General features: G+C 41.4%; 1 protein-coding gene across 1 annotated transcript in view; it reads left to right on the top strand.

The window, feature by feature from the left end:
* The window catches only part of LOC140479312 (sodium channel protein type 9 subunit alpha-like), a 173,767-nt gene that overhangs the window by 27,339 nt on the left and 121,024 nt on the right, over positions 1-25,404 (top strand). The window contains exons 2-4 of the mRNA XM_072573248.1: positions 2,803-2,856; positions 9,740-9,816; positions 9,901-10,089. Of these exons, the coding sequence (XP_072429349.1) occupies positions 2,803-2,856; positions 9,740-9,816; positions 9,901-10,089 (320 nt within the window). The remainder of the gene's footprint in view (positions 1-2,802; positions 2,857-9,739; positions 9,817-9,900; positions 10,090-25,404) is intronic.

The following is a 25,404-nucleotide window of genomic DNA, read 5'->3' as shown; positions in this document are numbered from 1 at the left end:
AGAAGCATCTATAAACGTTATAGATGTTTATAAAATCATGAGGGGCATGGATAGGGTAAATAGACAAGGTATTTTCCCTTGGGTGGGGGAGTCCAGAACTAGAGGGCATAGGTTTAGGGTAAGAGGGGAAAGATATAAACGAGACCTAAGGGGCAACTTTTTCACATAGGGGGTGGTACATGTATGGAATGAGCTGCCAGAGGAAGTGGTGGAGGCTGGTACAATTGCAACATTAAAGAGGCATCTGGATGGGTATATGAGTAGGAAGGGTTTGGTGGGCTATGGGCCGGGTGCTGGCAGGTGGGACTAGATTGGGTTGGGATATCTGGTCAGCATGGATGATTGGACTGAATGGTCTGTTTCCGTGCTGTACATCTCTATGACTCTATTGAGCACTTGCACCAAGTGCTCCCTAATCAACCTCTACATTTCTGTCATGCATTTCTCTGAGATTATCTGCTCCCAATTTATACTCCACAGTTCCTGCCTAATAGCATCGTAATTCCCCCTCACCGAATTAAATATATTCTTATACTGTCTGCTCCTATCCCTCTCCATGAGTATAGTAAAGGTCAGGGAGTTGTGATCGCTATCATCGAATGCTTTCCCACTACGAGATCTGCCACTTGACCTGGTTCGTTGCCAAGCACCAAATCCAATATGGCCTCCCCACTGGTCAGCCTATCTACATATTGAGTCAGAAATCCTTCCTGACACACCTGACAAAATCTGCTCCATCCAAACTATTTGCACTGAGGAGGTTCCAATCAATATTAGAGAAGATGAAGTCACCATGACAACAACCCTGTTACTTTCAATCTATTACCACCCTCTGTCTTCTATGGGCCAGCTAATTCTGTATCCAGACAACCAACTTTTCAAAACCTGCCTCCCAATCTACTCCGCCATGTCTCTGGTGCTATTCAAGGGTGTATAGAAAACTCCCAATAAGGAGTGTATAAGATCATGAGAGACATGGATCGGGTGAATGCACTCAGTCTTTTTTCCTAGTGTTGAGGACTAGACAGCATAAGTTTATGGTTAGAAAGAAAAGACTAAAAGGAAACCTGAGGGTCAACTTTTTTTTACACAGAGGGTGATATGCATATGGAGTGAGCTGCCAGCGGAAGTCGTTGGGGCGTACATTAACAAATTTAAAATGTATTTGGACAAATAAATGGATAGGAAAGTTTTAAAAGGATATGGGCCAAGTGCAGGGAAATGGGGTTAGCGTGGATGGACATTTTGATCGGTATGGAGCAGTCTGGGCTGAAGGGCCTGTATCCGTGGTGTAGGACTCTGTGAGTCTACTCAGCCTGTCCAAATCACACTACAACATCTCTGCATCCTCTTCTCAGCTCACACTCCCACCCAGCTTTGTATTATCTGCAGATATGGAGATCAGCCTCCCGAATGATCCGAAGTTCATCCAGCTCCTGCTCCAGTTCCCTAACACAGTCTGTGAGTTGGGTGCACATCTCACAGGTAAAGTCAGCGGGGACATTGCCTGAATACATTAGTTCACTTACCCCGTTTGTATTTTTCACCACTTAATCAGTTGTGAAGTTATCTTGAATGCATTTACATAGGGCTTAATGTTAGTCCAGAAATGACGAACCAAACTGCAAAACAAAAAGAACTTTATTATTGATAATAAAAATGGAAAGTGCTGGAAACTCACAAAGTCAGGTAACATATGTGTGTGAGAAATAGAGTTCACATTTCAGATCAGCACTTTTTGACCTTCTGTTGCTGTAGGATTCACCTGTAAGACATTACATCTGAGGTTTCGCAAAAACAGGAAATACAGTGAGTGGCTGATTTGAAGTGGAATTGACGAGTAGGAGTGGAATTGGGTGTAAACCAAACTTATCATCAGCTTCAACACAAACATAACAAGAGTAAGAGAGCAAATATTTGCCCCTCTTATTTGTTAAGTGACCGACCATTGCAAAAGATGTTATTAATTGTTTAGTTTCCAGTGTCTAAGCTCCAACTGCTATAATACTAGAGATTATTGCCTTAATTGGTAAGTATACACAGTAATTGTTAGAAAATTATTCATTTCTCCATTACCAACCACTTCCTTAAGTTTTTCTCTCTGTACAAGTAGTTATTATTCTTGTTCTGAGCAGGAACACAGTTGGATTCCATCCAATCCTCCTCATTCCTGAAGGCATTGAGACTTGGCCAAGTTATATTGGCATTTGTATACTTCAGTATCTCATATAAATATCAATTTTCCTCTTGACAGTGGATTTTGACAAATTATGGAACCAGAGCAAAGTTGAGCATAATCCTATCTATACCTACGTTCTTACCCACGCATAATTTCCAATTGAGATAATTTTGTGTAACATTGAATAAATGTAATCCTTGCTAAAGTTCAAATGTTGATTGCTGAGACCAACCATCACTGATCTGTTTGAGATTAGTAACTCCAGTTCAGAAATTAAAGTGGAAGTGTCTTGATTTGTGTGGTTGAGTTACTCATTGGGTAAAAAAAACAAGCCATTGACCTAGCCTAGCAATAGGAACAATTGTTATGGTCCCATTTCCTAGCTCAGGGATATTGAAACCAGTTGCAACTGGTCTCCAGTGCCAAGGTCAGCTAACTTAGCAAAAGGATCTCTCTTATTTGTTTGGTTCAACAACATACTAATTTTTGATATACATGACAACCATTTGAGTCCAGGAAAAAGAGAAGGACAATACTTAAACAAAACTTAAAACAATACTTAAACAGATTTCATATGTATTTCACTGCATGTTCCCTTTTTAAATGAAATCCTTTTTTTACAGCTAACTGGCTTGTTATTGAAGACGTTGATACAATGGTTTGTGGAAATGGAACAGGTACTGGGTAAGCACATTCTGACTATTACATTGAACTTGTTAATATTGAACAATGAAGCAAGCTCTTTATTAAGTAAACAACAAATTTCGTCTTACCCTGCCAGTCCTAAGAGGCTGAACTGAAGTGTTTATAATATTTGTGATATATTTTTCCTGAGGTAACCTTCCAGCCATTTTTAATTAACAATGCCTACTTGCAGCTATCTAACATTGCCAAATGATTCTCCTCCCTCAGCTCATCTGCTGCTGAAATTCTTATTCATGCCTTTGTTAGCACTGGAATTGACTATTCCAATACACTTGTGGTCAGGATAGAAACATAGAAAATAGGAGCAGGAGTAGGCCATTTGGACCTTCAATCCTACTCTGTCATTCAACATAATCATGGCTGGGCAGGCAACATCGAGGAGCAGGAGAATCGACATTTTGGGCAAAAGCCTTTCATCAAGAATGAGGCTGGGAGCCTAGAGGGTGGTGAGATAAATGGTGGGTGGTAGGGGTAGGTAGCTGAGAGTGCATCGGTAAATGGAGGTGGGGGTAATGGTGCCAGGTTAGAGAGGAGGGTGGAGCGGATAGGTGGGAAGAATGATGGACAGGTAGGACAGGTCATGAGGGCAGGGCTTTGTTGTAAGGTTGGATTTGGGATAAGGTGGGAGACTGGAAATTAGGAAACTGGTGAAATCCACATTGATGCGTGTGGTTTGAGGGTCCCAAGGAAGAAGATGAGGCGTTTTTCCTCCAGGTGTCAGGTGGTTTGGGAGTGGCAATGGAGGAGGCCCAGGGCCTGCATGTCCTTGGAAGAGTGGGAGGGAGAGTTGAAGAGTTCGGCCATGGGCAGTGGGATCGGTTGGTACAGGTGTCCTGGAGATGTTTTCTGAAGCGCTCTGTGAGTAAGTAGCCTGTTCCTTGACTCTTTGATTCATGTAGCCCTAAGAACTATCTCTAACTCCTTCTTGAAAACATTCAGTATTTTGGTCACAATTACTTCCTGTGTAGCAGAGAATTCTACATGCTCACCATATTCTGAGTAAAAGAAATTCTCCTCATCAGCCTAACTCATATCCTCAGAATATGGCCCTTGGTTCTGGAATAGAGAACTTCCTTCCTGCATTTACTCTCCTAATCTTATTTTAATTTTGAAGATTGCTATGAGATCCCTCTCTCACTCTTCTAAACTTCAGTGAGTATAGTTCCGAACCGATGCGTCAGTCCTTCCATCCAAGGAATCAGTCCGGTTAAAACAGGAAATGTTGGAGAAACTCAACAGGTTTTGCAGCATCTGTGGCAAAAAAAGCAGAGTTGACATTTCAACTCTTGTGACCCTTCTTCAGAACTGCTAGCAGCAAGACAAAGGTGGTACATATGCTGAAGACAGGTGCTGGGGGAAGGGAAGGGAGAAGGGTTAAAGGAGTGAGAGGGTAGCCGAAACTACAGCCAAGAAAGTGAGAACTATTGTTAAGGAAACAAAGTGATGATAATAGTCTGCCAAGGAGAAAGGAAAGCTGATGATGCGGACCATAATTAGGTCAAAGTATGGCTGTGCTGAAAGTATCTGAAGTCATGATAGGGCTTGAGTTGTTGGGTGGGTAAAGGACACTGAACAGTTGTTCAAGTTCTAAACTGATTGAACTGAATATTGAGTCCTGAAAGTGGAAAATGAGATATTGTTCTTTCAGCTTGAGATGAGCCTTGCTTGAGTATTGCAGCAGGCCCGAGACAGAAATGTTGGCCAGGGACCCGTGATATTGTGTTGAAATGGCAAGGAGCAGAAAGTTAGCGATCATTTGCTTATGTTGGAACATTAACTCTGCTTTCTCTCCACAGATGCTGCCAGACCTGCTGAGTTTCTCCAGCAATTTATGCCAAGGTGTGTCACAAAAAACAGGACAAATTCAAACTTGTCAATTACCAGTTTTTTTTTAATCATTAGTAAAGTGACTGACAACATTGCGAAAGTGAGGACTGCAGATGATGGAGATTAGAGTCGAGAGTGTGGTGCTGGAAAAGCACAGTAGGTCAGGCAGCATCCGAGGAGCAGGAAAATTGATGTTTCGGGCAAAAGCCCTTCATCATGAATGAGGCTGGGAGCCTCGGGGGTGGAGAATGCAATAGGTGAATGGAGGTGGGGGTAATGGTGATAGGTTGGAGGGAAGAGTGGAGCGGATAGGTGGAAGGTGGGACAGGTCATGAGGGAGGTGCTGAGCTGGAAGGTTGGAACTGGGATAAGATGGGGGGAGGGGAAATGAGGAAACTGGTGAAATCCACCACAGTGATTGACAACGTTTTCAGCAGTGCTTTCAAATAGCATTTACTCAACAATGATCTTCTCACTGATGCTCATTTTACATCCCACCAGGCCCATTCAGCTCCTGACCTCGTTTCAGCTTTGGTCCAAATATGGACAAAAGAATTTAGAGGGGAAGTGAGATTGACTGCCTTTGACACCATGCCAGCACTAACTAACCAGTCAATAATAGCTTACAGAAGAGAAAATGCTTATGGTGTTGAAGGTCAATCATCTCAGTTGTAGGACATCACTGCAGGAGTTTCTCAGGATAGTGTCCTCATCCCAACCGTTTTCAGTTGCTTCATCAACAACCCTCCCTCCATCATAATTTAGAAGTATGGTTGTTCTATGATGATTGCACAATGTTGAGTACAATTCATAACTTTTCAGAGACTGAAACAGCCAATGTCCAAATGCAGCATGATCTAGACAACATGCATAGTTAGGCTAAGGAATGGTTAAAAGCATTCATGCTGCATCAGTGCCAGGCAATGACCATCTCCAACAAGACAGAATCCACCAATCACCTCTTTATATTTAGTAGTTATCGTCACTGAATCTCCACTATCAATATTCTAGGGGCTACCATAGAGCATGGAGTGGGAAAATGGTCTAGTGGTATTATTGTTGGACTGTTGATTCAGAGCCTAGTGTAATGCTTTAGGATCCAGGTTCAAAGCCCATCACAGCAGATTGTAGAGTGTGAAATCTTTTAACAATCTGGAATTAAGACTCTAATGATGACCATGAATCCATTATTGGTTGTTGGAAAAATACATCTGATTCATTAATGTCCTTTAGAGAGGAATACTGACGTCCTTACCTGGCCTGGCTTGGCCTACATGTGACTCCAGACCCACAACAATGTGACTGAACTTTAAGCGACTTCTATGGATGGACAATAAATGCTGGCCTAGCCAGAGATGCCCCCATCTGATGAATGAAAAAAAAAACCTTCAAGGTGCAAGAATTCCAAAAATCTCAGTTGTGGTTAAGAAAGAAAGTTAAGGATTGTACACTGCTAAATGAAAAGGCTTATAAAGTCGACAGAAATGGTAATATTTCTGAGGTTTGGGAAATTTTTTTAGCAGAAGACCAAGACACTGATAAGGAAAGAAAGAATAAAATGTGAATGCAATCTTGCAAAATTTGTTGTTTTTCGTGATACTTCGATGATAAGGTAGTTAGGAAGTTTGTGGATGATGCACAATTTGGTTATGTGCTAGATATTGAAGAAGAAAGCTGTAGATTTCAGAAGGATATTAATAGGCTGGTCAAAAGGGCAGAAAATTGGCTCAAGGAGTTCAATGTAGAGAAGAATGAGGTTATATATTTGAGATATTCAAACGGAGCAAGAGACTGTAGGATAAATGCTATGAGATTGAGAAATGTAGAGGAAAACGGACGTTGAAGCTCATGTCCATGATCACTGAAGGTGATATACAGTTGATAATGTAGTTAAGAAGGCACACAAGATACTTTATTAGGCAAGATTTAGAAAGTAAAAGCAGGGAAGTGATGCTAGAACTGTTGAACCAGTGCAGCTCTGGTGCTGCATACAGGTCTAATTGCTGGATTACAGAAAGGATGTGATCACATAAAAGGTACAAAGGAGCTTTATGAGAAGATTGCTAACCAGAGGCTGGGAGGGCAGGGTGCTGTGATTCTTGAACACACTGTCAGGAAGGACAGACAGACAGAAACTCACATTACACTTAAAAAGCACTTCGATATTTATTTAATATACCATACCTTTCAATGGTTCAGATCAAATCCTAAATAGTGAGATTAAGCTGGATAATTCTAGATCTGAGGACAGTCCTTAACTTTCTTTATCAGCGTCAATCTGTAAAGAACTAAAACTCTTTGTATGGAATCAAACCTCATGTTAAAAAGACTGAGCACCTGTTATGAGTGTTACTTGCCATTCATTGTCTCAGGCTTAAATGTTGCCTAGGTCTTGCTGAAGGCAGATACACACAGCTTCCTTAACCAGAGCCTGTCATGGTAACTTGGTACAGAAGGTGAAGTCATATGGGATTCGCAGTGAACTGGTAAGGTGGATACAGAAATGACTTGGTCATAGAATACAGAGAGTAGTGGTGGAAGGGTGTTTTTTTCCGACTGGAGATCTGTGACTGGGTCTTTTAACATGAGTTTGTTCCACAGGGACCTGTGTTGCTTGTAATATATATATAGAAACTATTTGGAAGAGAATATAGATGGCCTGATTAGTAAGTTTGCGAAGATTACAAAGTTTGGGGGAGCTGCTGATAGTGAGAAGGACTGCTAGAGGATACAGAAAGATATAGATAAGCTGGAGACTTGGGCAGAGAAAAGGCAGATGGAATGTAAGAGAGAAGTATACATTAAATGGCAGAACCTTCAGAAGCATGAACAAGAGATTTAGTGTATGGGTCCACAGTTCCTTGAAAGTGGCAATGCAAGTGAATAAGGTGGTCAAGAAGGCATATGGCATACTTGCCTTCATTGCTGAGGACATATAGTATAAAAACCTCCCAGTCATGTTCCACCTATGTTGAACTTTAGATAGGCCGCATTTGGAATATTCACACAATTCGGGTTGCCACACTACCAGAAATATGTGGAGGGTTTGGAGAGGATACAGAAAAAGTTTACCAGGATGTTATCTGGTTTGGAGGGTATTAGATATGAGGAGAGATTAGAAAAACTAGGTTTATTTTCTGTTGAATGTCAGAGGCTGAGGGGCAATCCGTTAGAGGTTTACAAAACTATACAAAGCATGGATTGAATGGTTAGTCAAAGTCTTTTTCCCAGGGTAGCAATGTTAGTTACTAGGGGACGTAAGTTTAAGGTAAAAGAAGGTAATTTTAAAGATGTATAAGGCAAATTTTCACACAGATGGTAATAAGTGCCTGGAATGCACAGCCAGAGAAGGTGGTAGAAGCAGATACAATACCAATGTATAAGAGGCATCTTGACAGATAAATGAATAAACAGGGAATGGAGAGATACAGACGATGTAGAGGCGATAGGTTTTTAGTTTAGAATGGTGTCATATGTCAGTGCAAACTTGGTGGGCGAAAGGGCCTGTACCTATGCTATATTATTCTTTGTTCTAAATTATGAATGGAACTAACTCTGTAATGGACTAATTGGATAGGCCACACTCTGAATTCTATTATTCTGTACGAGTGTATAACCTAGACGTAGTGCAATGCTGAGGAATCAATTTATTGCTGGAGATGCCAACTATTTGACAGAGCTACATTGAACTCTTTAGTTTGTAAAAAAGTTGAATTGATGCACCAATATAAGAAATGAATGATATGAATTTAAATTCCTGTCAATTGAGTAAAGGGCTTACAGTGGTTTTCTAGCTGGAGTAAAAATATCACAATGGTTGCCACCTATTTTACAAATTCTCAAATCAATGGGCAAAACATGACATCAAGGCAAAACTATGTATTACCACTTTACAGGAGGTGCCCCACAAACTTTACATGCCTCCCTGGCATAGGATTCAATCCAAACAATGGATATACAAATTTTGACAATATTGGATGGGCATTAATCACAGCTTTTCAACTCATCACACTGGACTACTGGGAAAACACGTATAACTTGGTATGTACTCGAATGTGAAATCTACTATAATTTATTTGTAAAGTATATTTGTTCTATGTATATACAATATCAATCGTGTTTAATCTGGTGCAATAAGCCCAATATATGTTTTCCTGTTACCTCTTGCCATACTCTTATTGTTTGCTTCACAATTTCTGAATATTGCAGATCACTTAAGCAACTAAAATATAAGTAATTAAATTCAATAATAATTGAATTTGATTTATTGTTTCCTCTTCAAGAAAGTTTAAATATGCAAAACAGATTTCTTTACAAGACATGAGTTGAGTATGTGCTAAGCACAGTTTGCCTTTTTGCACTCGGCATTTTAGCCCAAGAGGACCCTAAAGTTAAGCTTTTATTTACTTCTGTGGACCTTATGAGCTGTTCACCAATCACCTGAGCCTTTACTGGTCTGGACTTCTCCCTTCTTTTAAACCCCCATGCGCCAATCTCCAAAGTGCCTTTATCAGATACTGGCTAGCATCAGGCCTCTCAACATTGCATCCACCTGAACACCTTCTTCTACACACAGCCTGCAGGGATTTGATAATGCTGTTTAGCCTTTCATATTGACCAGACCACACATCCGTACCACAGGATAGCTGGCTAGCTCATTTTGTCAATCAACCACCAAAATTGAGAATCACACTGTGCCTCAGATTGAACCAGGAGAACCTGTGAAACCAAATGCTGGTTCAGTCAATAAAAAGATAGCCCGTACATCCAGCATTCAGGACATGCTCAGTTCCTGCTAAAAGATTACTATCACAGCTCTGATGGCAGATTCAAATCCAGCCAGAAATTGATATACAAAAATATATAATAACACTGCTGCCAATCTGTAATCAATCTCTAAGATCATCCAGAAGCCAAGCCACAGAAGGAAGTTTATTTACCAACGTGATGTGCAATGAATATAATGTGCATAACATTATTCACTCTGTAGCACAAATATAACCACTCGCAATGTTTTTTTGTTCAAAGAACAATGTGCAGCCATCACACAACAATTGGGAAACCCCAAGAACAATTGTGCAGGGGTGATGGTGCAATCATCTGTGGTAAAACCCCAGTTTGTGCCAATTATTTTTTGTCCATTATTTATGTTGACATTGAAGAATTCACTTTCCTCCAACTCATTTCAGGTACTACGTGCCAGTGGAGCCTTTTACATTATCTTCTTTATAGTAGTCGTCATGTTTGGTGCTCACTACATCGTAAATTTGGTGCTAGCAGTCGTGGCAGCTTCCTATGAAAAGGAAGCCAAAAGAAAACAAGAACTAAAGGAAGAAGAGGAACGGATTTTGGAGTTAAGGCGACAGAAAGCACTGCTGGTATGTCTCATAAGAGATGAAAATTAAATGAAACATAATTTATGTGGAACCTTTCATGAAGTAAAACATTCCAAGGCATTTCACAAACATTTTGGTTTGGATTCACCTCCCCAGTATGCTAATGGAGTGAGGGGAGCTGGGCCTGGGAATAAGGCCTTGGTCTGACACCACTATTAGTTCAACAGTTTCCTCCTTCAGACTCTAACACTCATTGCTATGATATCTGCTCCTCCTACCTCCCCAGCAACACATTCCATGTAACCTACCGGCACTATGTAAAACATTTTTCTTGATGAATCCTTTAAACTTTCCCCTCTCACCTCAAACATATGCCCTCTAATAACTGATATTTCCATCCTGGGGAAAAGAGTTTGACTATCCACCCTTCCCATGCCTCTCATAACTCCACGTAGTTTTGTCAGGTATGTCAAGAAATGTCATATGGAACCAAGTATTACTGTACTACTCATTCAGTTCTGAGGAAGATTCACTTGACCTAGAATGTTACCTCTGATTTCTCTCCACATATATCGCTAGACCTGCTGATTTTTTCCTGCAATTTCAGTTTCTGTTTCTGATTTACAGAATCCATAGTTCTTTCAGTTTTTAATACCCATTCATCATTATTTGCCTTCAGTGAATAGGAAGAGGTGCTCATAATTTTGTTTAATGACTCATAGGCTGGCCAACATGTATTGTCCATCCCAAGCTGTCCTTGAGAAGGAGGTGGTGAGCTGCCTTCTTGAACCCTTGCAGTCCATGTTCTGTAGGTAGACCCACAATGCCATTAGGAACAATGCAAGAACGACAATATGGTGAATGGCTTGGAGGGGAATTTAAAGGTGGCGACGTTCGCATGTAGCAGTTGCCCTTGTCTTTCTAGATGGAAGTGGTTGTGCATTTGGAAGGAGCTGCCGAAGGATCTTTGGTGAATTTCTGCTTCTTGTAGTTAGTACACACTGCTGCTACTGGGTGTCAGTGGTGGAGGGAGTGGATGTTTATGGATGTGGTGCCAATCAAGCAGGTTGCTTTGTCCTGAATGGTGTCACAATTTTTGTGTATTGTTGAAGCTGCACCCATCCAGGCAAGTGGGGAGTATTCCCTTGCACTCCTGACCTGTGCCTTCTAGGTGGTGGACAGGCTTTGGGGAGTGAGGAGCTAGGAATTCTGCAGCAAGTAACTCATCTCCTGTTTCCCTAGTCTATCCCCTGTCTACATGGCACATCTCCACTTGCCTGAATGAGTACAGCTCCAATAACACTCAAGAATCATCAGGATAGAGCAGCCCGCTTGATTGGCACCTCATCCACAAATATTCATTCACTCCATCATTGATGCTGACTGGCAGCATTGTGTATTATCTACAAGATGCACTGCAGAAATTCACCAAAGCTCCTTCGACAGCAACTTCCATACGCATAACACTACTACAGAGAAGGGCAAGGGTAGTACATACATGAGAACAACATTACCTATAAATTCCTCTCCAAGCCACTCACTATTCATGACTTTGAACTATATAGCCATTCTTTCAGTGTTGTTGGGTCAAAATCCTCAATGTCCCTCCCTAATATCATTGTGGGCATACCTTGATCAAATGGTTGCAGCAATTCAAGAAGGCAGCTCACCACCAAATTATGTTTTCCATCCATTTGAAACTGAAAGAGTACAGCTGTCAGTCCTATAGAAGATCATTTGCAGAATGATAAAAGCTAACTCAGGTCATTATGAGCTGTTTTCAGGTTTTATAGCCTTCAGTTGTGAAAATTCAGATCTGGTTTTGGGCTGAACTTCACAGCCTCCCAGTTCCTGAGGAAAGATCGCCAGACCCAAAACATTACCTTTGATTTCTCTTCACAGGTGCTGTCAGACCTGCTGCGGTTTTCCAGCAATTTCTGTTTTTGTTCCCAGTTCCTTTCCTCTGCAAATAAATGTAAATCAGGACAAGCTAATCTGATTGAGAGTGAACAACTCTGGTTCTGGAACACGTATGAAGTTTCAGTGACTTTTCTATATATAGGTTGCATTCAGTTTTCCTAGGACCTTGAATTCTTTACTATCTGGCCAACATGGGGCGGCACGGTGGCACAGTGGTTAGCACTGCTGCCTCACAGCGCCAGAGACCTGGGTTCAATTCCCGCCTCAGGCGACTGACTGTGTGGAGTTTGCACGTTCTCCCCGTGTCTGCGTGGGTTTCCTCCGGATGCTCCGGTTTCCTCCCACAGTCCAAAGATGTGCAGGCCAGGTGAATTGGCCATGCTAAATTGCCCGTAGTGTTAGGTAGGGGTATGGGTGAGTTGCGCTTCGGCGGGGCGGTGTGGACTTGTTGGGCCGAAGGGCCTGTTTCCACACTGTAAGTAATCTAATCATGTTTAGTAGCTCAAGAGAACTACTCTCAAATTATTCTCAAACTATTCCCATGATTCAAAATGACCTCACCTGTTGCACCTGTTCCTAACTTAAACTGTATCTTGCTTGCCTCAACTGGGATATCAACACTCCTAACATCCTCTTAAATCCTGGATCTCTCAAACAAAAGGCATTTCAGTATTATGGTTATCTTCTATTTCCTGAATTTTGCCATCTTTTGAGGATATCTCTGTTTGCTATTTCTGTCATAGCAGCTTGGAAGTGACCTTTCTTCTTGCTGGTACATTTGTTGTATTGGTGGCTTTTTTTTCCTATCACAGTGATAACAATTAATGGGGGCAGTTGCTGGACCCCTCCCTTCCTCCACTGCTTTGGTATAGCCACCTCTCCACTCTTCAACTGAATATGCTCCACATGATCGATTTTGTAATGGTGCTCCGTGTCACCCCAACTCACCAATCGATATTGCTTCCTGACCTCAGCTTGTCTGTTCAATTGATTTGCTTTTGTTAATGCTAAGTCATCTCTTGACTGTAAGGGGTCAGACAAGATCTGATCTATGATGCCACAACAATTCTATCCCTGATTATTCTTCCTTTAGCATTTTTACTTAGAGTTCTCTGCAAATCTGTACACATCATTGATGACAACATTGATATCTTTCCCATGTCATTCAGTATGCTTTCTTAAATTTAACCTACTCAATATTGATATTTTCCTCACAGGTTGAAGTAGGCATCAAGTGTTTTTTTATATAACTTTCACTTTGTTCATGCTGTAATTGACTAGGATATCACGTACACAGCCATGCAGTGCATAAAGTGGTATCCTGCCCTGATAACTGCTTGGTTTTACACTGAAGTCAATTCCTGGAATGGCGGGACTACCTTACACTGAAAGACTGGAGTGACTGGGCTTGTATACTCTTGAGTTTAGAAGACTGAGAGGGGATCTGATTGAGACATATAAGATTATTAAAGGATTAGACACTCTGGAGGCAGGAAACATGTTTCCGCTGATGGGTGAGTGCCAAACCAGAGGACACAGCTTGAAAATACAGGGTAGACCATTTAGGACAAAGATGAGGAGAAACTTCTTCACCCAGAGAGTGGTGGCTGTGTGGAATACTCTGCCCCAGAGGGCAGTGGAGGCCCAGTCTCTGGATTCATTTAAGAAAGAGTTGGATGAGCACTCAAGGATAGTGGAATCAAGGGTTCTGGAGATAAGGCAGGAACACGATACTGATTAAGGATGATCAGCCATGATCATATTGAATGGTGGTGCAGGCTCAAAGGGCAGAATGGCCTACTCCTGCACTTATTGTCTATTGTCTATTGAGGTCACTGTGGGACATCCAAAATCTGAGTATGGCAGCAACTTCCAGAAGTGGAAGTCAACAAATCTACACACAGAAAGGTATGTGTAGACCCTCTATGTGACTGCACAGCCATGTGGCCCAACAGTTTAGAGGGAAACATTGTCTCTGATCTGCTTGAATCTCATCAGTTACGACAGAGATTTATCTGCGCTATTCTTTCATTGGTGGTAGTGTGGACTACTGATGCTGGAAAGTCAGAGTTAATAAAAGATGGAGCTGGAAAAAGTACAGCAGGTCAGGCAGCATCAGAAATGCAGGAGTGTCAATGTTTCAGGCAGGATCTTTCCTCAGGACTGGAGAGGGGGAAGGGGGCTGAGAAATAAATAGGGGAAGGGGGGTGGGACTGGGGGAAAGGTAGGTGGGATGGTGATAGATGTTTGCAGGCAGGAGGTGATTGTGATTGGTCTGTGGGAAGGGTGGAGCAGATAGATGAGAAGGAAGATGGACAGGTTAGGTCAGATCAAGGGGGTGGGGCGGAGTGGGAGGGCTAGACCGAGGATGATGTTGGGGGGGTGGGGAGATTTGGAAACTGGTAAATTCTATGTTGACGCCATATGGTTGTGAGCTGCTGAGGCAGAAGGTTCTTCTTTCAGTTTGCATGTGGCCTTATTTTGATGGTGGTGGAGGCTCGGGATGGACATGTCACTCGGGGAGGGGGAGTTCAAGTAGCTGCCAACTGGAAGAGAGCTGGTTGGAATGTATGGGTCATAAATTTTCTTTCATTGGATAACACCTATAATAGCATGGACTCATTGTGGAGCAGAATAATATTTAGTCTCCTGAGGTCAGAAAAATATTAATTTTAAGAAATAAAGAATTAAAAATTAAGAATATTTCTCCATAACTGACAAATGGAGTAGTGGAGGCTGGTATAATTAGAACAATTAAAAGTCACCTGGATGGGTCCATGAATAGGGAGGATTTGGATGGATATGGGCCAAATGCTGACATATGAGACTAAATTAATTTAGGGTATTTGGTTGGCATGGACAAGTTGGATGGAAGGATCTGTTTCCTGTGCAACTCTATGACTCTATGACTCGACTATTCCTGTAGCTTCATCTTGTCGCCAGGCTGCAAGAGTGAGCAAGATCATGTGACATTGCATCACTTCAGATGATGTGAAGAAATGTGTTTCTTTAGCACTTGCACACATGTTACGACATGGTGGTGAACACTTCTGTTAATGAAACCAAACACCCAGAAAAGCTCACCTTGCCTTGTAATCTTTCAGCTGCAGATCTCCCTGGGTGGCCTTCGTCTTTTGCTGCAAAGATGTTTCATACGGACAGATACCTTTGATAGAGAGTGTTTTGCTAGCAGATACTCTGATGATGGCAGTTGGTCACTCTCTCTGGCTAACCGTCCAAAATGCTGACTTCTTTTTTACCCCAAACATCAGATCGTTTCATTGGTTCAATCTTGTCAAAACATTAAGTTCGATTTGGTTTTAGTATCTTGGGGCATAATTTAAACAGATTGGTTAAATTTGAACTGTTGTGAAAACATAGCAACCAAATCCAGGTTATTTGTTTCACAGTTAAAGGTTACATATTTTCAATTTTCCAGTAAATTCTGAGACCGCTCATCAGTCACATGACGGGTGCCTGCATTTACACTTTCTTGAAGGTATGGTTCACACCTTCAACTTCATAACACACATGTACTTAACCCCTTCCACAACCGTGTTCAGCAGTATTCCTGTTGCCTGCTCAAAAGCATGGCAAAAGTAAACTTGATTGGTCCATCGTCTCACAATGTTATCAGTACAGCAGTAAATTGTACTGTGTCCCTGCTAGTCACTGGGAAGTTGAATATCAATTTAATTATTTCAGGAATGCAATAAACTTAAAATATTATCTTCTTAAAGGGAGGAACAGAAATAGATGTGTCCATGAAAGGCATTCATTGCATAGATTTTGATTCGTATTTTCAACAACTATAAATTGTGTCCACAAGGTGGCAGTGGATGAGCAATCATTTTACATTTTGTTCACTTAATGATATTACTTGCATTGACAAAGCATCTTTAACATTGTAAAACATCACAAGGTTTTACACAGCAACATTATCAAATAAAATTTTGGAATCAAACTACATTAGAAGAAAATACTTGGTTAGTGTGACATGTTTTAATCCTGATGAAGGGCTTTTGCCCGAAACGTCGATTTCGAAGCTACTTGGATGCTGCCTGAACTGCTGTGCTCTTCCAGTATCACAAATCCAGAATCTGGTTTCCAGCATCTGCAGTCATTGTTTTTACCATGTTTTAATGAGTGTCTGAGGGGAGGAAAGCCAGGTCAGGAAATGAGGGAACTCCAGAGATAGGATCTTAGCAGCGAGATGACAGTAGTGGAATGAAGATCAGAGGTGGTGAAAAAGGCCAGCATTGGAGGAGCACAGAGGTCTGAGATTTCTCTTCTGGCTGGAAGAATTTACAGAGGTGGGGACTGGGAGAGAAGAGGCTGCAGAAGGATTTGATTACAGCAAAGAAAGAGGCAATTCAGCCCATTGTAGCTCTGCTGGTCTTCTGAAGGTGCAATTCACTTAGTCCCATTCTCCTACCTTTTCCCTATAATGCTGCACTTTTCTCTTTTCAATTCCTTTTCCAGTTCCTTTCTTGAAAACTCCAATTGATTTGCTTCTAACACACTCTCAAGTAATGTGTTCCAAATTCTGACTATTCTTTATATGAAAATAACTTTTCATTTCGTCAATTGTTCCTTTTGTCAATTTATTTAAATCTATTTCCTCTAGTTCTTAATCTTTTCATGTTGCTTTATTCATTTATGGGATTTGGGCATCATCGGCATTTAATGCCCATCCTAAAATGACCTGGAGAAGTTGGTGCGGAGCTACATTCTGAAAATTCTACTGTCATTAGGGTGTCAGAATACTCACAGTGCTATTAAGAAGCGAAATAAAGAACTTTAACCCAGCATCGGTGATGTACTTCCAAGGCAGGATGATGTATCTTGAAGACAAATTTGCAAGTGGTGGTGTTTCCACGTATCTGCTGTCTTATCCTTGGAGGTTGTAGGATACATGTCTGTCAGAAGAGCTTTGGTGGATTTCTGCATTAAATTTTGTAGATGGTACACATTGTTATGACTGCCTCAATGTGGAGGGAATGATTATGGTAATTGGACAAGAGGTGCTCATTAAATGGGCTCCTTTGTCCAGAATGGTGTCAAGCTTCTTGAGTATTTCTGGAGCCACACTCATTCAGACAATTCCATCATATCCCGACTTGCATTTTGTAGATGATGGACTGAGATTGAGGAGACAGGAAGTGAGTTACCTGGTGCAAAACTCCTAGTCTCTGACCAGCTCTTGAACCAAAGGATACATTTGCTGGTTCAGTCAGGGTTCTAGTCAATGGTAAACCTTAGATGTTCGTAGTGAAATGTTCAGGGATGATGATGCCATTAGTTATATTCTCCCTTGTTGAATATCTTCATTGCCTAGCACTTGGGTGGCACAAATGTTATCAACCCAAGCCTCGATGTTTTCTGGATCTCACTGTACTTAATCATAGACTCAGTGTCTGAGGCATTGTGAGTAGAAATACATATTGAAATCATAAGTGAACATTCTCAATTCTGAGGAGACAGTGAGGTCTGCAGATGCTGGAGATCAGAGTCGAGAGTATGTTGCAGGAAAAGCACGGTAGGTCAGGCAGCATCCGAGGAACAGGAGAATCAATGTTTCGGGCCAGACCCCTGATGAAGGGCTCCGGCCCTAAATGTCTACTATCCTGTTTCTCGGATGCTGCCTGACCTGCTGTGCTTTTCCAGCACACACTCTCGACATCCTCAATTCCAATCCTATGATGGTCATGATGAAGCAGTTTAAGAAGGCTGGGCCTAAAACATTGTCCTGATAAACTCTTCCAGATATATCCTTGGATGAAAATGATTGACTCCAGCAACCACAATGATCTTACTTTTTGCCAGCGATGACTCCATCCAGCAGAGTATTTTCCATTTGTTTCCCATTGACACCAGTTTTGCTTGGGCTGTTTGATGCAAATTTCGTCAAATTCTGCATTGATATTAAGGGCAGTTATTCTAACCTCACCTCACAAATTCAGCTGTATGATCAAAGTTTGGATCAAGTCTATAATGAGGTCAGGAGCCTAAACTTAACATCAGTGATCACAAATCAGAACAAAGCTCCTCTCAACCTTCCCTTCTCCAAGGAAAACAGCGACAAGGAAAGCTTCTATTTTTTTAAAGTAACATAAGAGAGGGTTTCAGTGATAGTATGCATTGAACAGCAAGGGGCAATGATCAGATTCTATATTGCTGGAGATGGTCATTGCCTGACACTTGTGTGGCGTTAATGTTACTTGTCATTTGTTCGCCCAAGATTGGATATTGTCCAGTTCTTGCAACATTTGGAAATGGACTGCTTCAGTATCTGAGGAGTCACAAATGGTGCTGAACATTGTGCAGTCATTGACAAATATCCCCACTTATGAAGGAAGGAAGGTCATTGATGAAGAGCTGAAGGTGGTTGGACCGAGGACACTACTCTGAGGAACTCCAGCAGAGATGCCCTGGAGCTAACATTATCGATATCTAACCATCTTAACCATTTTCCTTTTTTTCCTGAAATGACTGCAGCTAGCAGAGATTTTTTTCCCACAATTTCCATTGACTTCAGTTTTGCAGGAGTCTTTGACAACACACCTGGTTAAGTGTGATGTTAAGAGCAGTGACTCTCACTAACTCTGCACTTTAGCTTTTTTGTCCATGTTTCAACTAATATGCAAAGCCCCAAGCCATGAAGGCCAGCTTTTTAACTAGCCACCTGGCCATCTATGTTTCTGTTTGCAGAGTTTATGGCCCTGGTTCTAGAAGAGTTGCTGGGCTATCACCTGAAATTATGGATGGTCATAGAATCAGAGAGTTATACAGCACGGAAACAAACCCTTCGGTCCAACTTGTCTACAGATATTCTAAACTCTTGGCCAAAACCCTGCAATGAAAGCTCCAAAAGAATTATTTCCATAATATCTTTCTCTGACAACAGATGTAATTATAAGTACAAAATTTAACTGTTTACCATTCTGCATTCCATTGGTGCCTGCTTGGGGTTGAATAAACCTGGCAAAATGCTCCTACGTAGATCTACCTCAATGGCTGATGGAAGGAATTGGTCATGGTGGTAGCTGTGAGTTTGACAATGCTGTCCTGTAAAGTGAGGGCGTTAGACTTGTGCTTGATGCAGCCACTGCCATATGCAAAGGCAGTGCCTCAGTAAACTTTTGAATGACAGTTTGCTGGACAGCATGCATACATCCTTGAGCATGTAGATCCACAACCATGTCTGAGCCTGCATGACACCAAGCATGGATCTCTTAACCTCTGCTCAGCTTCCACTGCAGCAGCCAGACTTTGGATTTTCTGGTGCTCACCGAGGGCCTGCATCTGCTCCTAGATTGTAAAATGCAATGCTGATTGAATCATAGAATCCCTACAGTGTGGAAACAGGCCCTTCTGCTCAACAGGTCCACATCCACCCTCCAAAGAGTCACCAACCAGACTCATTCCCCTATTACTCTACATTCATCCTTGACTAATGTATCTAACCTACGCAACCCTGAACACTTTGGGCAATTTCGCATAGCCAATTCACCAAACCTGCACATGTATGGACAGTGGGAGGAAACCAGAGCACCCAGAGGAAACCCACACAGATACGGGGAGAATGTGCAAACTCCAAACAGACAGTCATCCAAGGCTGGAATGAAACCTGGGTTCCTGGCACTGTGAGGCAGTAGTGATAACCACTGAGCTACTGTGCCACCCCAAAACCAAAACTGCACTGAAAACAAAACTTCTATAAACCATAACTTCTATAGTTTGATGCTGGTTTTGTACCATTTTATTACTTGCATTGACTAACGTTAGGTACAACGCTGTCTTTCAAAAATAAATTATGTTTGCTGAATTATTTTCTAGCGTGCAAAAGAAAGTGCTCTTAGTCCAAGGGAAAAGTTTCGTCAGTGTGGAAAAAAGCTAACTCGGGGTTTTTCTATGGATTCTGTAATGTCCTGGGCAACAGAAATTTCCCAGCTCGGTGAGTTTACATTCAAATATTGACTTGATTTTTATTTGTATTTGTCCTACTTGCACTGCTAAACTCATAATAACTTTCAGCCCTTTACACATTGGTTCAATCACTTTTGTCTTGACATTGAAAATACTTAAGTTTGGTCATAATAATGTTGGAAGTTTCTGAATTTTAAATAGGGTTCTATTACTGATCAAAAATTAGCAAAGCTATTTCACTCTGGGAATAATTGGAATACAGAAACATATTTTAAAATGACAGCAAGTTGCTCACTATTTCCAGGAATCCCAAAGACAATAATTACTTAGATTAGATTACTTACAGTGTGGAAATACGCCCTTCGGCCCAACAAGTCCACACCGACCCGCTGAAGCGCAACCCACCCAGTCCCATTCCCCTACATTTACCCCTGCCCTAACACTACAGGCAATTTAGCTCGGCCAATTCACCTAACCTGCACATTTTTGGACTGTGGGAGGAAACCGGAGCACCCGGAGGAAAGCCACGCAGACACGGGGAGAATGTGCAAACTCCACACAGTCAGTCGCCAGAGGCGACTTGCTGTTATCAATGGTGGTAATAGCTAAGTTATTGGACTGCAAGCTAATATTATGTCATAACATCTTATGAAATTAAATTAAATAGCCTGGAATTTGCAGTCAGCACCAAAACAATGGTTTTTAATGAATTTCACTAGAATTCACAATATGGGATTGTATCATCTCTTAAAAGTGTCCAAGCAACTGTCACATTAAAGAATTCTCATACACAAACAACAACAAAGACAGAAATTGCTGTAAAAGCTCAGTCAATCTGGCAGCACCTGCAAAGAGAAATCAGAATTAATGTTTCAGAACCTGTGACCCTTACCCAGTTGTGAGATGTGATTTATAGCGTCTGCAGTTCTTTTGGTTTTTAAAGAACTCTCATTAACTGGCAACCAGGAAATGGATAACATTAATCTCAAATTCGTTTTTGAGCAGTGAGTGCAGCTCCAACAAACCTTTAGAAACTCAATACCTTTCAGGACAATGCAGTCCGCTTGTTTAGCACCCCATCCATTGACTTAATTACGAATGCACATTGACAGCTGTGTGTCTAATGTACAAGATACACAGCAGTAACCCACCAAGACCTCTTTAACAGAGCCTTCAAACCCCATGACCCTAACTACCAAAAAGGACAAGGATTGCAGATGCATAATACCCTCCTCAGGGGTATTGTGAGTCAACCTGTTGCACATGAACCACAGTGGTTCAAGAAAACAGCTCAACTCTTATCAATTGTAACTAGGGACAGGCAATAAATGCTGGCCAGCAGTGATTCCCATGTCTCACAAGTCAATAAAAAGAATGCATAAGGACATAATGACCAGAAAGAAACCCCAAGCCACAACTATATCACTGTTATTGCATTGCTACTGAATCAAAATTATGGAACTCACTTCCTATCAGCACTGATAAAGGAGAAGTACTGTGAAAGTTTGTGATTTCAAATAAACCTGTTGGACTATAACCTGGTGTTGTGTGACTTCTGACTTTGAACACGCCAGCCCAACATCAGCACCTCGACATCTCATCAGCACTGTAGGTGCTGATCATATGGATTGCAGCACAAAATCATACTCTTCTTTTTTACAGTATAACTGTTGGTTTTCCCATTTAATTGGCATTCTCGCAAATTGTCCTGATGAATGCAAGATGAAAAAATTTTACAAAATATGAATTTTTACAACAATAGTCAAGTTCTGTACTATGAAAAGAGTATTAATGTAAGTTCACTTCGAAGAAATTAACATTCTGAACCCAATAAGTCAGTACACATCAATTGGCTCACTGTTGGTCATGTATATTGTAGCTTTAGTTTAAATGAATGCTGCTCAAGTACAAAACTGCTGACAAGAGATCAACTTGAAAAATTATTTCTTTTTCTCCATACAAATGCTGCCAGACCTATTGAATACATCCATCACTTCTTGATTTTATTTCACTGTATATTTCATTTATTTAATTAAAAACATTGACTCTGAGTGCTCGGACAGGGCTATTTATTTCATTTTCAAATACTTTATATGTTATCTGCAGATGAAGAAGAAGAAAAGGATAAACAAAAGAATTCACGGTGTTATGCTTTCAAAAAAAGATTGAAGCGAAAGTTTTGCTCTTGGACCTGTTGCCCAGCATTTTTAACACTGCAGGAATATTTAGTGATCCTTGTTTCACACCCACTTTTTGAAGGGGTGATTACTATCTGCATCCTAATAAATACTCTTTTGCTGTCGATAGACTACCATCAAGCACCTTATTCTCATGCCCTAGAAAGTGGAAACACTGTAAGTATTGTGCAATAAGCCCATAATAAAAGCAAGGTATGTAACTTATCCATAATATTCAATGAAATAAAATTTGAAAGAAGCACACCAGTTGCCTGTAGATTTCTATGGCTGCTTTGGTTAAATCTATCGGAATGGTCAGAAATTAGATGAAGACCCAGATACATAGAATTCCTGATGAGCTATTGAAGAAAAAGCAACTGCACATCCCATCAATAGCCATAATCAAAAAGAGAGGGGATATTCCTTCTTCACGCACTTCTGCCTTCTAGTTTCTCAGTGAGGTCCAGCATGTGATCAGTGGGGATCGACATGGTCAGACTGATCAGACTACTAGTCTGAGGAGCTGATATGGGGCTCAATTCAGGCTCAGGGCTGAGATTAAGACCTGAAACCCGAGTGAATAAAGAAAGGCAGAAACTCCTTTTTTTCTGAATGCAGAACCTGCACTGAGGTAGATCCCATCATACACTTGAATAACCAATATTTTTCAGTTCAGAATTCGTGATCAAATCAAGATGGCTTTTAACTTTAAAGCTGCTGTGGAGTCATATTTCTTCTGATAGACTGAGAAAAAAAATTAGGCAAAAGTGAAGACTGCAGATGCTAGAGATTAGAGTCGAGAGTGTGGTGCTGGAAAAGCACAGCCGGTCAGGCAGCATCCAAAGAGCAGAAAAATCGATGTTTCGGGCAAAAACCCTTCATCAGGAATGAGGCTGGGTGCCTCGAGGATAGAGAAATAAATGGGAGGGCAGTAGGGCTGGTGGAGAAGGTAGCTGAGAGTGCAATAGGTGGATGGAGGTGGGGTAAAGGTGAGAGATCAGGTGGTGTGGATAAGTGGGAAGGAAGATGGACAGATGGGACAGGTCATGAGGGCAGTGCTGAGCTGGAAGGTTGGAACAGGAATAAGATGAGGAGAGGGGAAATGAGGAAACTAGTGAAATCCACATTGATGTCATGAGGTTGGACGGTCCTGAGGCGGCAGATGAGGCGTTCTGTCTCCAGGCATCGAGTTATAAGGGAGTGGAAATGGAGGAGGCCCAGGACTTGCATGTCCTTGGTGGGGTTGAAGTGTTTGGCCACAGGGCGGTGGGGTTGGTTGGTGCGGGTGCTCTGTAAGTAGGTGTCCAGTCTCCCCAATGTAGAGGAGATGACATCGGGAGCAACATATACAGCAAAGTTGATGAACTGTTCAACTTCCTCATGGGAGCACGAGATGGCACTGATACAGTCATCAATGTAGCGAAGGGAAAGGTGGGGAGTGGTGCCGGTGTAACTGCGGAAGATAGACTGTTCCACGCAGCCGCAAAGTGACAGGTATAGCTGGGGCCCATGTGGGTGCCCATGGCTACCCCTTTTTGTCTGGAGGAAATGTGAGGATTCAAAGGAGAATTTGTTGAGGGAAAGGACCAGTTTAGTCATACGAATTAGAGTGTCAGTGGAAGGTTACTGGTGTGGACATTGGGAGAGGAAAACATCGGAGGGCTTGGATGCCCTGGTCATGGCAGATGGAGATGTATAGGATCTGGATTTCCATGGTGAAGATGAGGTGTTGAGGGCCAGGGGAATGGAAGTCTTCATTAATGGGCCTGATCTCATAAACTGACACCTTACTATGTGTTGCACTAGACATTTATCTGCATCCTTTGGTTCAAAAATCTTGTTTTCATAACCTACTAGAACTGGTAAGTTGTAAGTGGTGCTGTGAGGTTGAGCCTGAGAGCATCTGTGATCTTAATGAACATGGAATTGATATTTTATGCCTGTTATAAATAGGAATTAAGGAGTTTTTTTAAAACAGAGGTACAGAATGTTAATTAGAGAAGCAATAAGAGGGCAAAAGATTAGATTATGGAAAAAAGTAAAGATTGAAAGAAAAAGTAAGGAAAATAATCTAAAAATAATGTAATTAAAATCTTGAAGAACAATTTTGCACCTAAAGAAATGAGGATTCACAACTTACTATGATTGATTTCTGTAACAGAAATTGTCTGGTTCAGCATTAATAACTATTACTTTATTCAAAAAAATATTAACTGTTAATTCCAGATTTAATGTTCATCAGCAGGTTTAATCATTAATGGGTAAATCAGCAAGTTGCTAAATGTAACGAGGAACCTTAGGATGAGATGCCATTTGTGTGAAGCATTGTCATTAATCCACAAGTTACTTCTCTAAGTATCTGAACTACCTGGCTGATTTGTGCATTGATGACAACATTTTTATCACACTGTCATTTCTACATCAAGATGTGGACAATTGATTTGGGATGGAGGTTCACTGCAGAAAACAAAAAGCACAAGAAAGTACTAACATGTCAATGTATTTCATCAAACTGAAATTATACAGGAATTACTCAAGTTTTAAAATCACAGAGCTCAAAATTGGAATGCGGATTGCCACTGCAGATAATGCCACAGAATTGAGAAGTTGTGACTCTTTTTGCTTCTGCCATGTCTGCCTTGTACTGTACTGCTCCCTGGCAAGGGTGCTCAGCCATTGAAGGAAGCCTCTGAATTAATGCTGTAATGACATCACTCGGTCCCACTGATGCTTTGATGGTTTATTTTCAAATTTGAAGCAAGGTCCCAGTTAGACCACAACTGCAAAACTGTGAGAAAATGAGTCTGGGGTAGCAAGAAAGATGTCCATCATTACACCATCTACCATTTGCATACCATGCCAGACAGACTTGATGAAAGTGAGCTGGAAGTTGGGAAGAAAGTTAACATGAAAATGTACTGTTACCCCCTCTCAGTGATACCTGTGGATAATAGGGCTCAAGAGATATGAACAGGCTTGTCCTTTACCTGCTATGTTTGATAAGCTATGTTTGACTAGCTGGATGTAAATGGCACTAGGCATGAGGCTGGTATCAAGGACTGACTGTGAAGTTAAGGTGAAATATCTGGATTTTAGGTGTGATTCTTCAGTGTAAGGAACTGCTATTGGGTGAGTGATGGGGATGAGCAATGGTGAGTTTTATAGTGTGCTGGGCAGTAACTGTCAGAAGAAGGTACATCCACTGTCTTTCAGCATCCAGGTGAGGTCCTCAGACTCATTATGGTTCTGCTACAAAGTCCTTGACTCCAGTCTCTGGACAAAAATAACTAATGTGGGGGAGACTATACCTGAGTCAGACATAGACCAAGTG

This window comes from Chiloscyllium punctatum, chromosome 1 (genome assembly GCF_047496795.1).
Source record: "Chiloscyllium punctatum isolate Juve2018m chromosome 1, sChiPun1.3, whole genome shotgun sequence".
NCBI lineage: Eukaryota > Metazoa > Chordata > Chondrichthyes > Orectolobiformes > Hemiscylliidae > Chiloscyllium > Chiloscyllium punctatum.
This window is presented reverse-complemented; position numbering and strand designations above follow the sequence as displayed.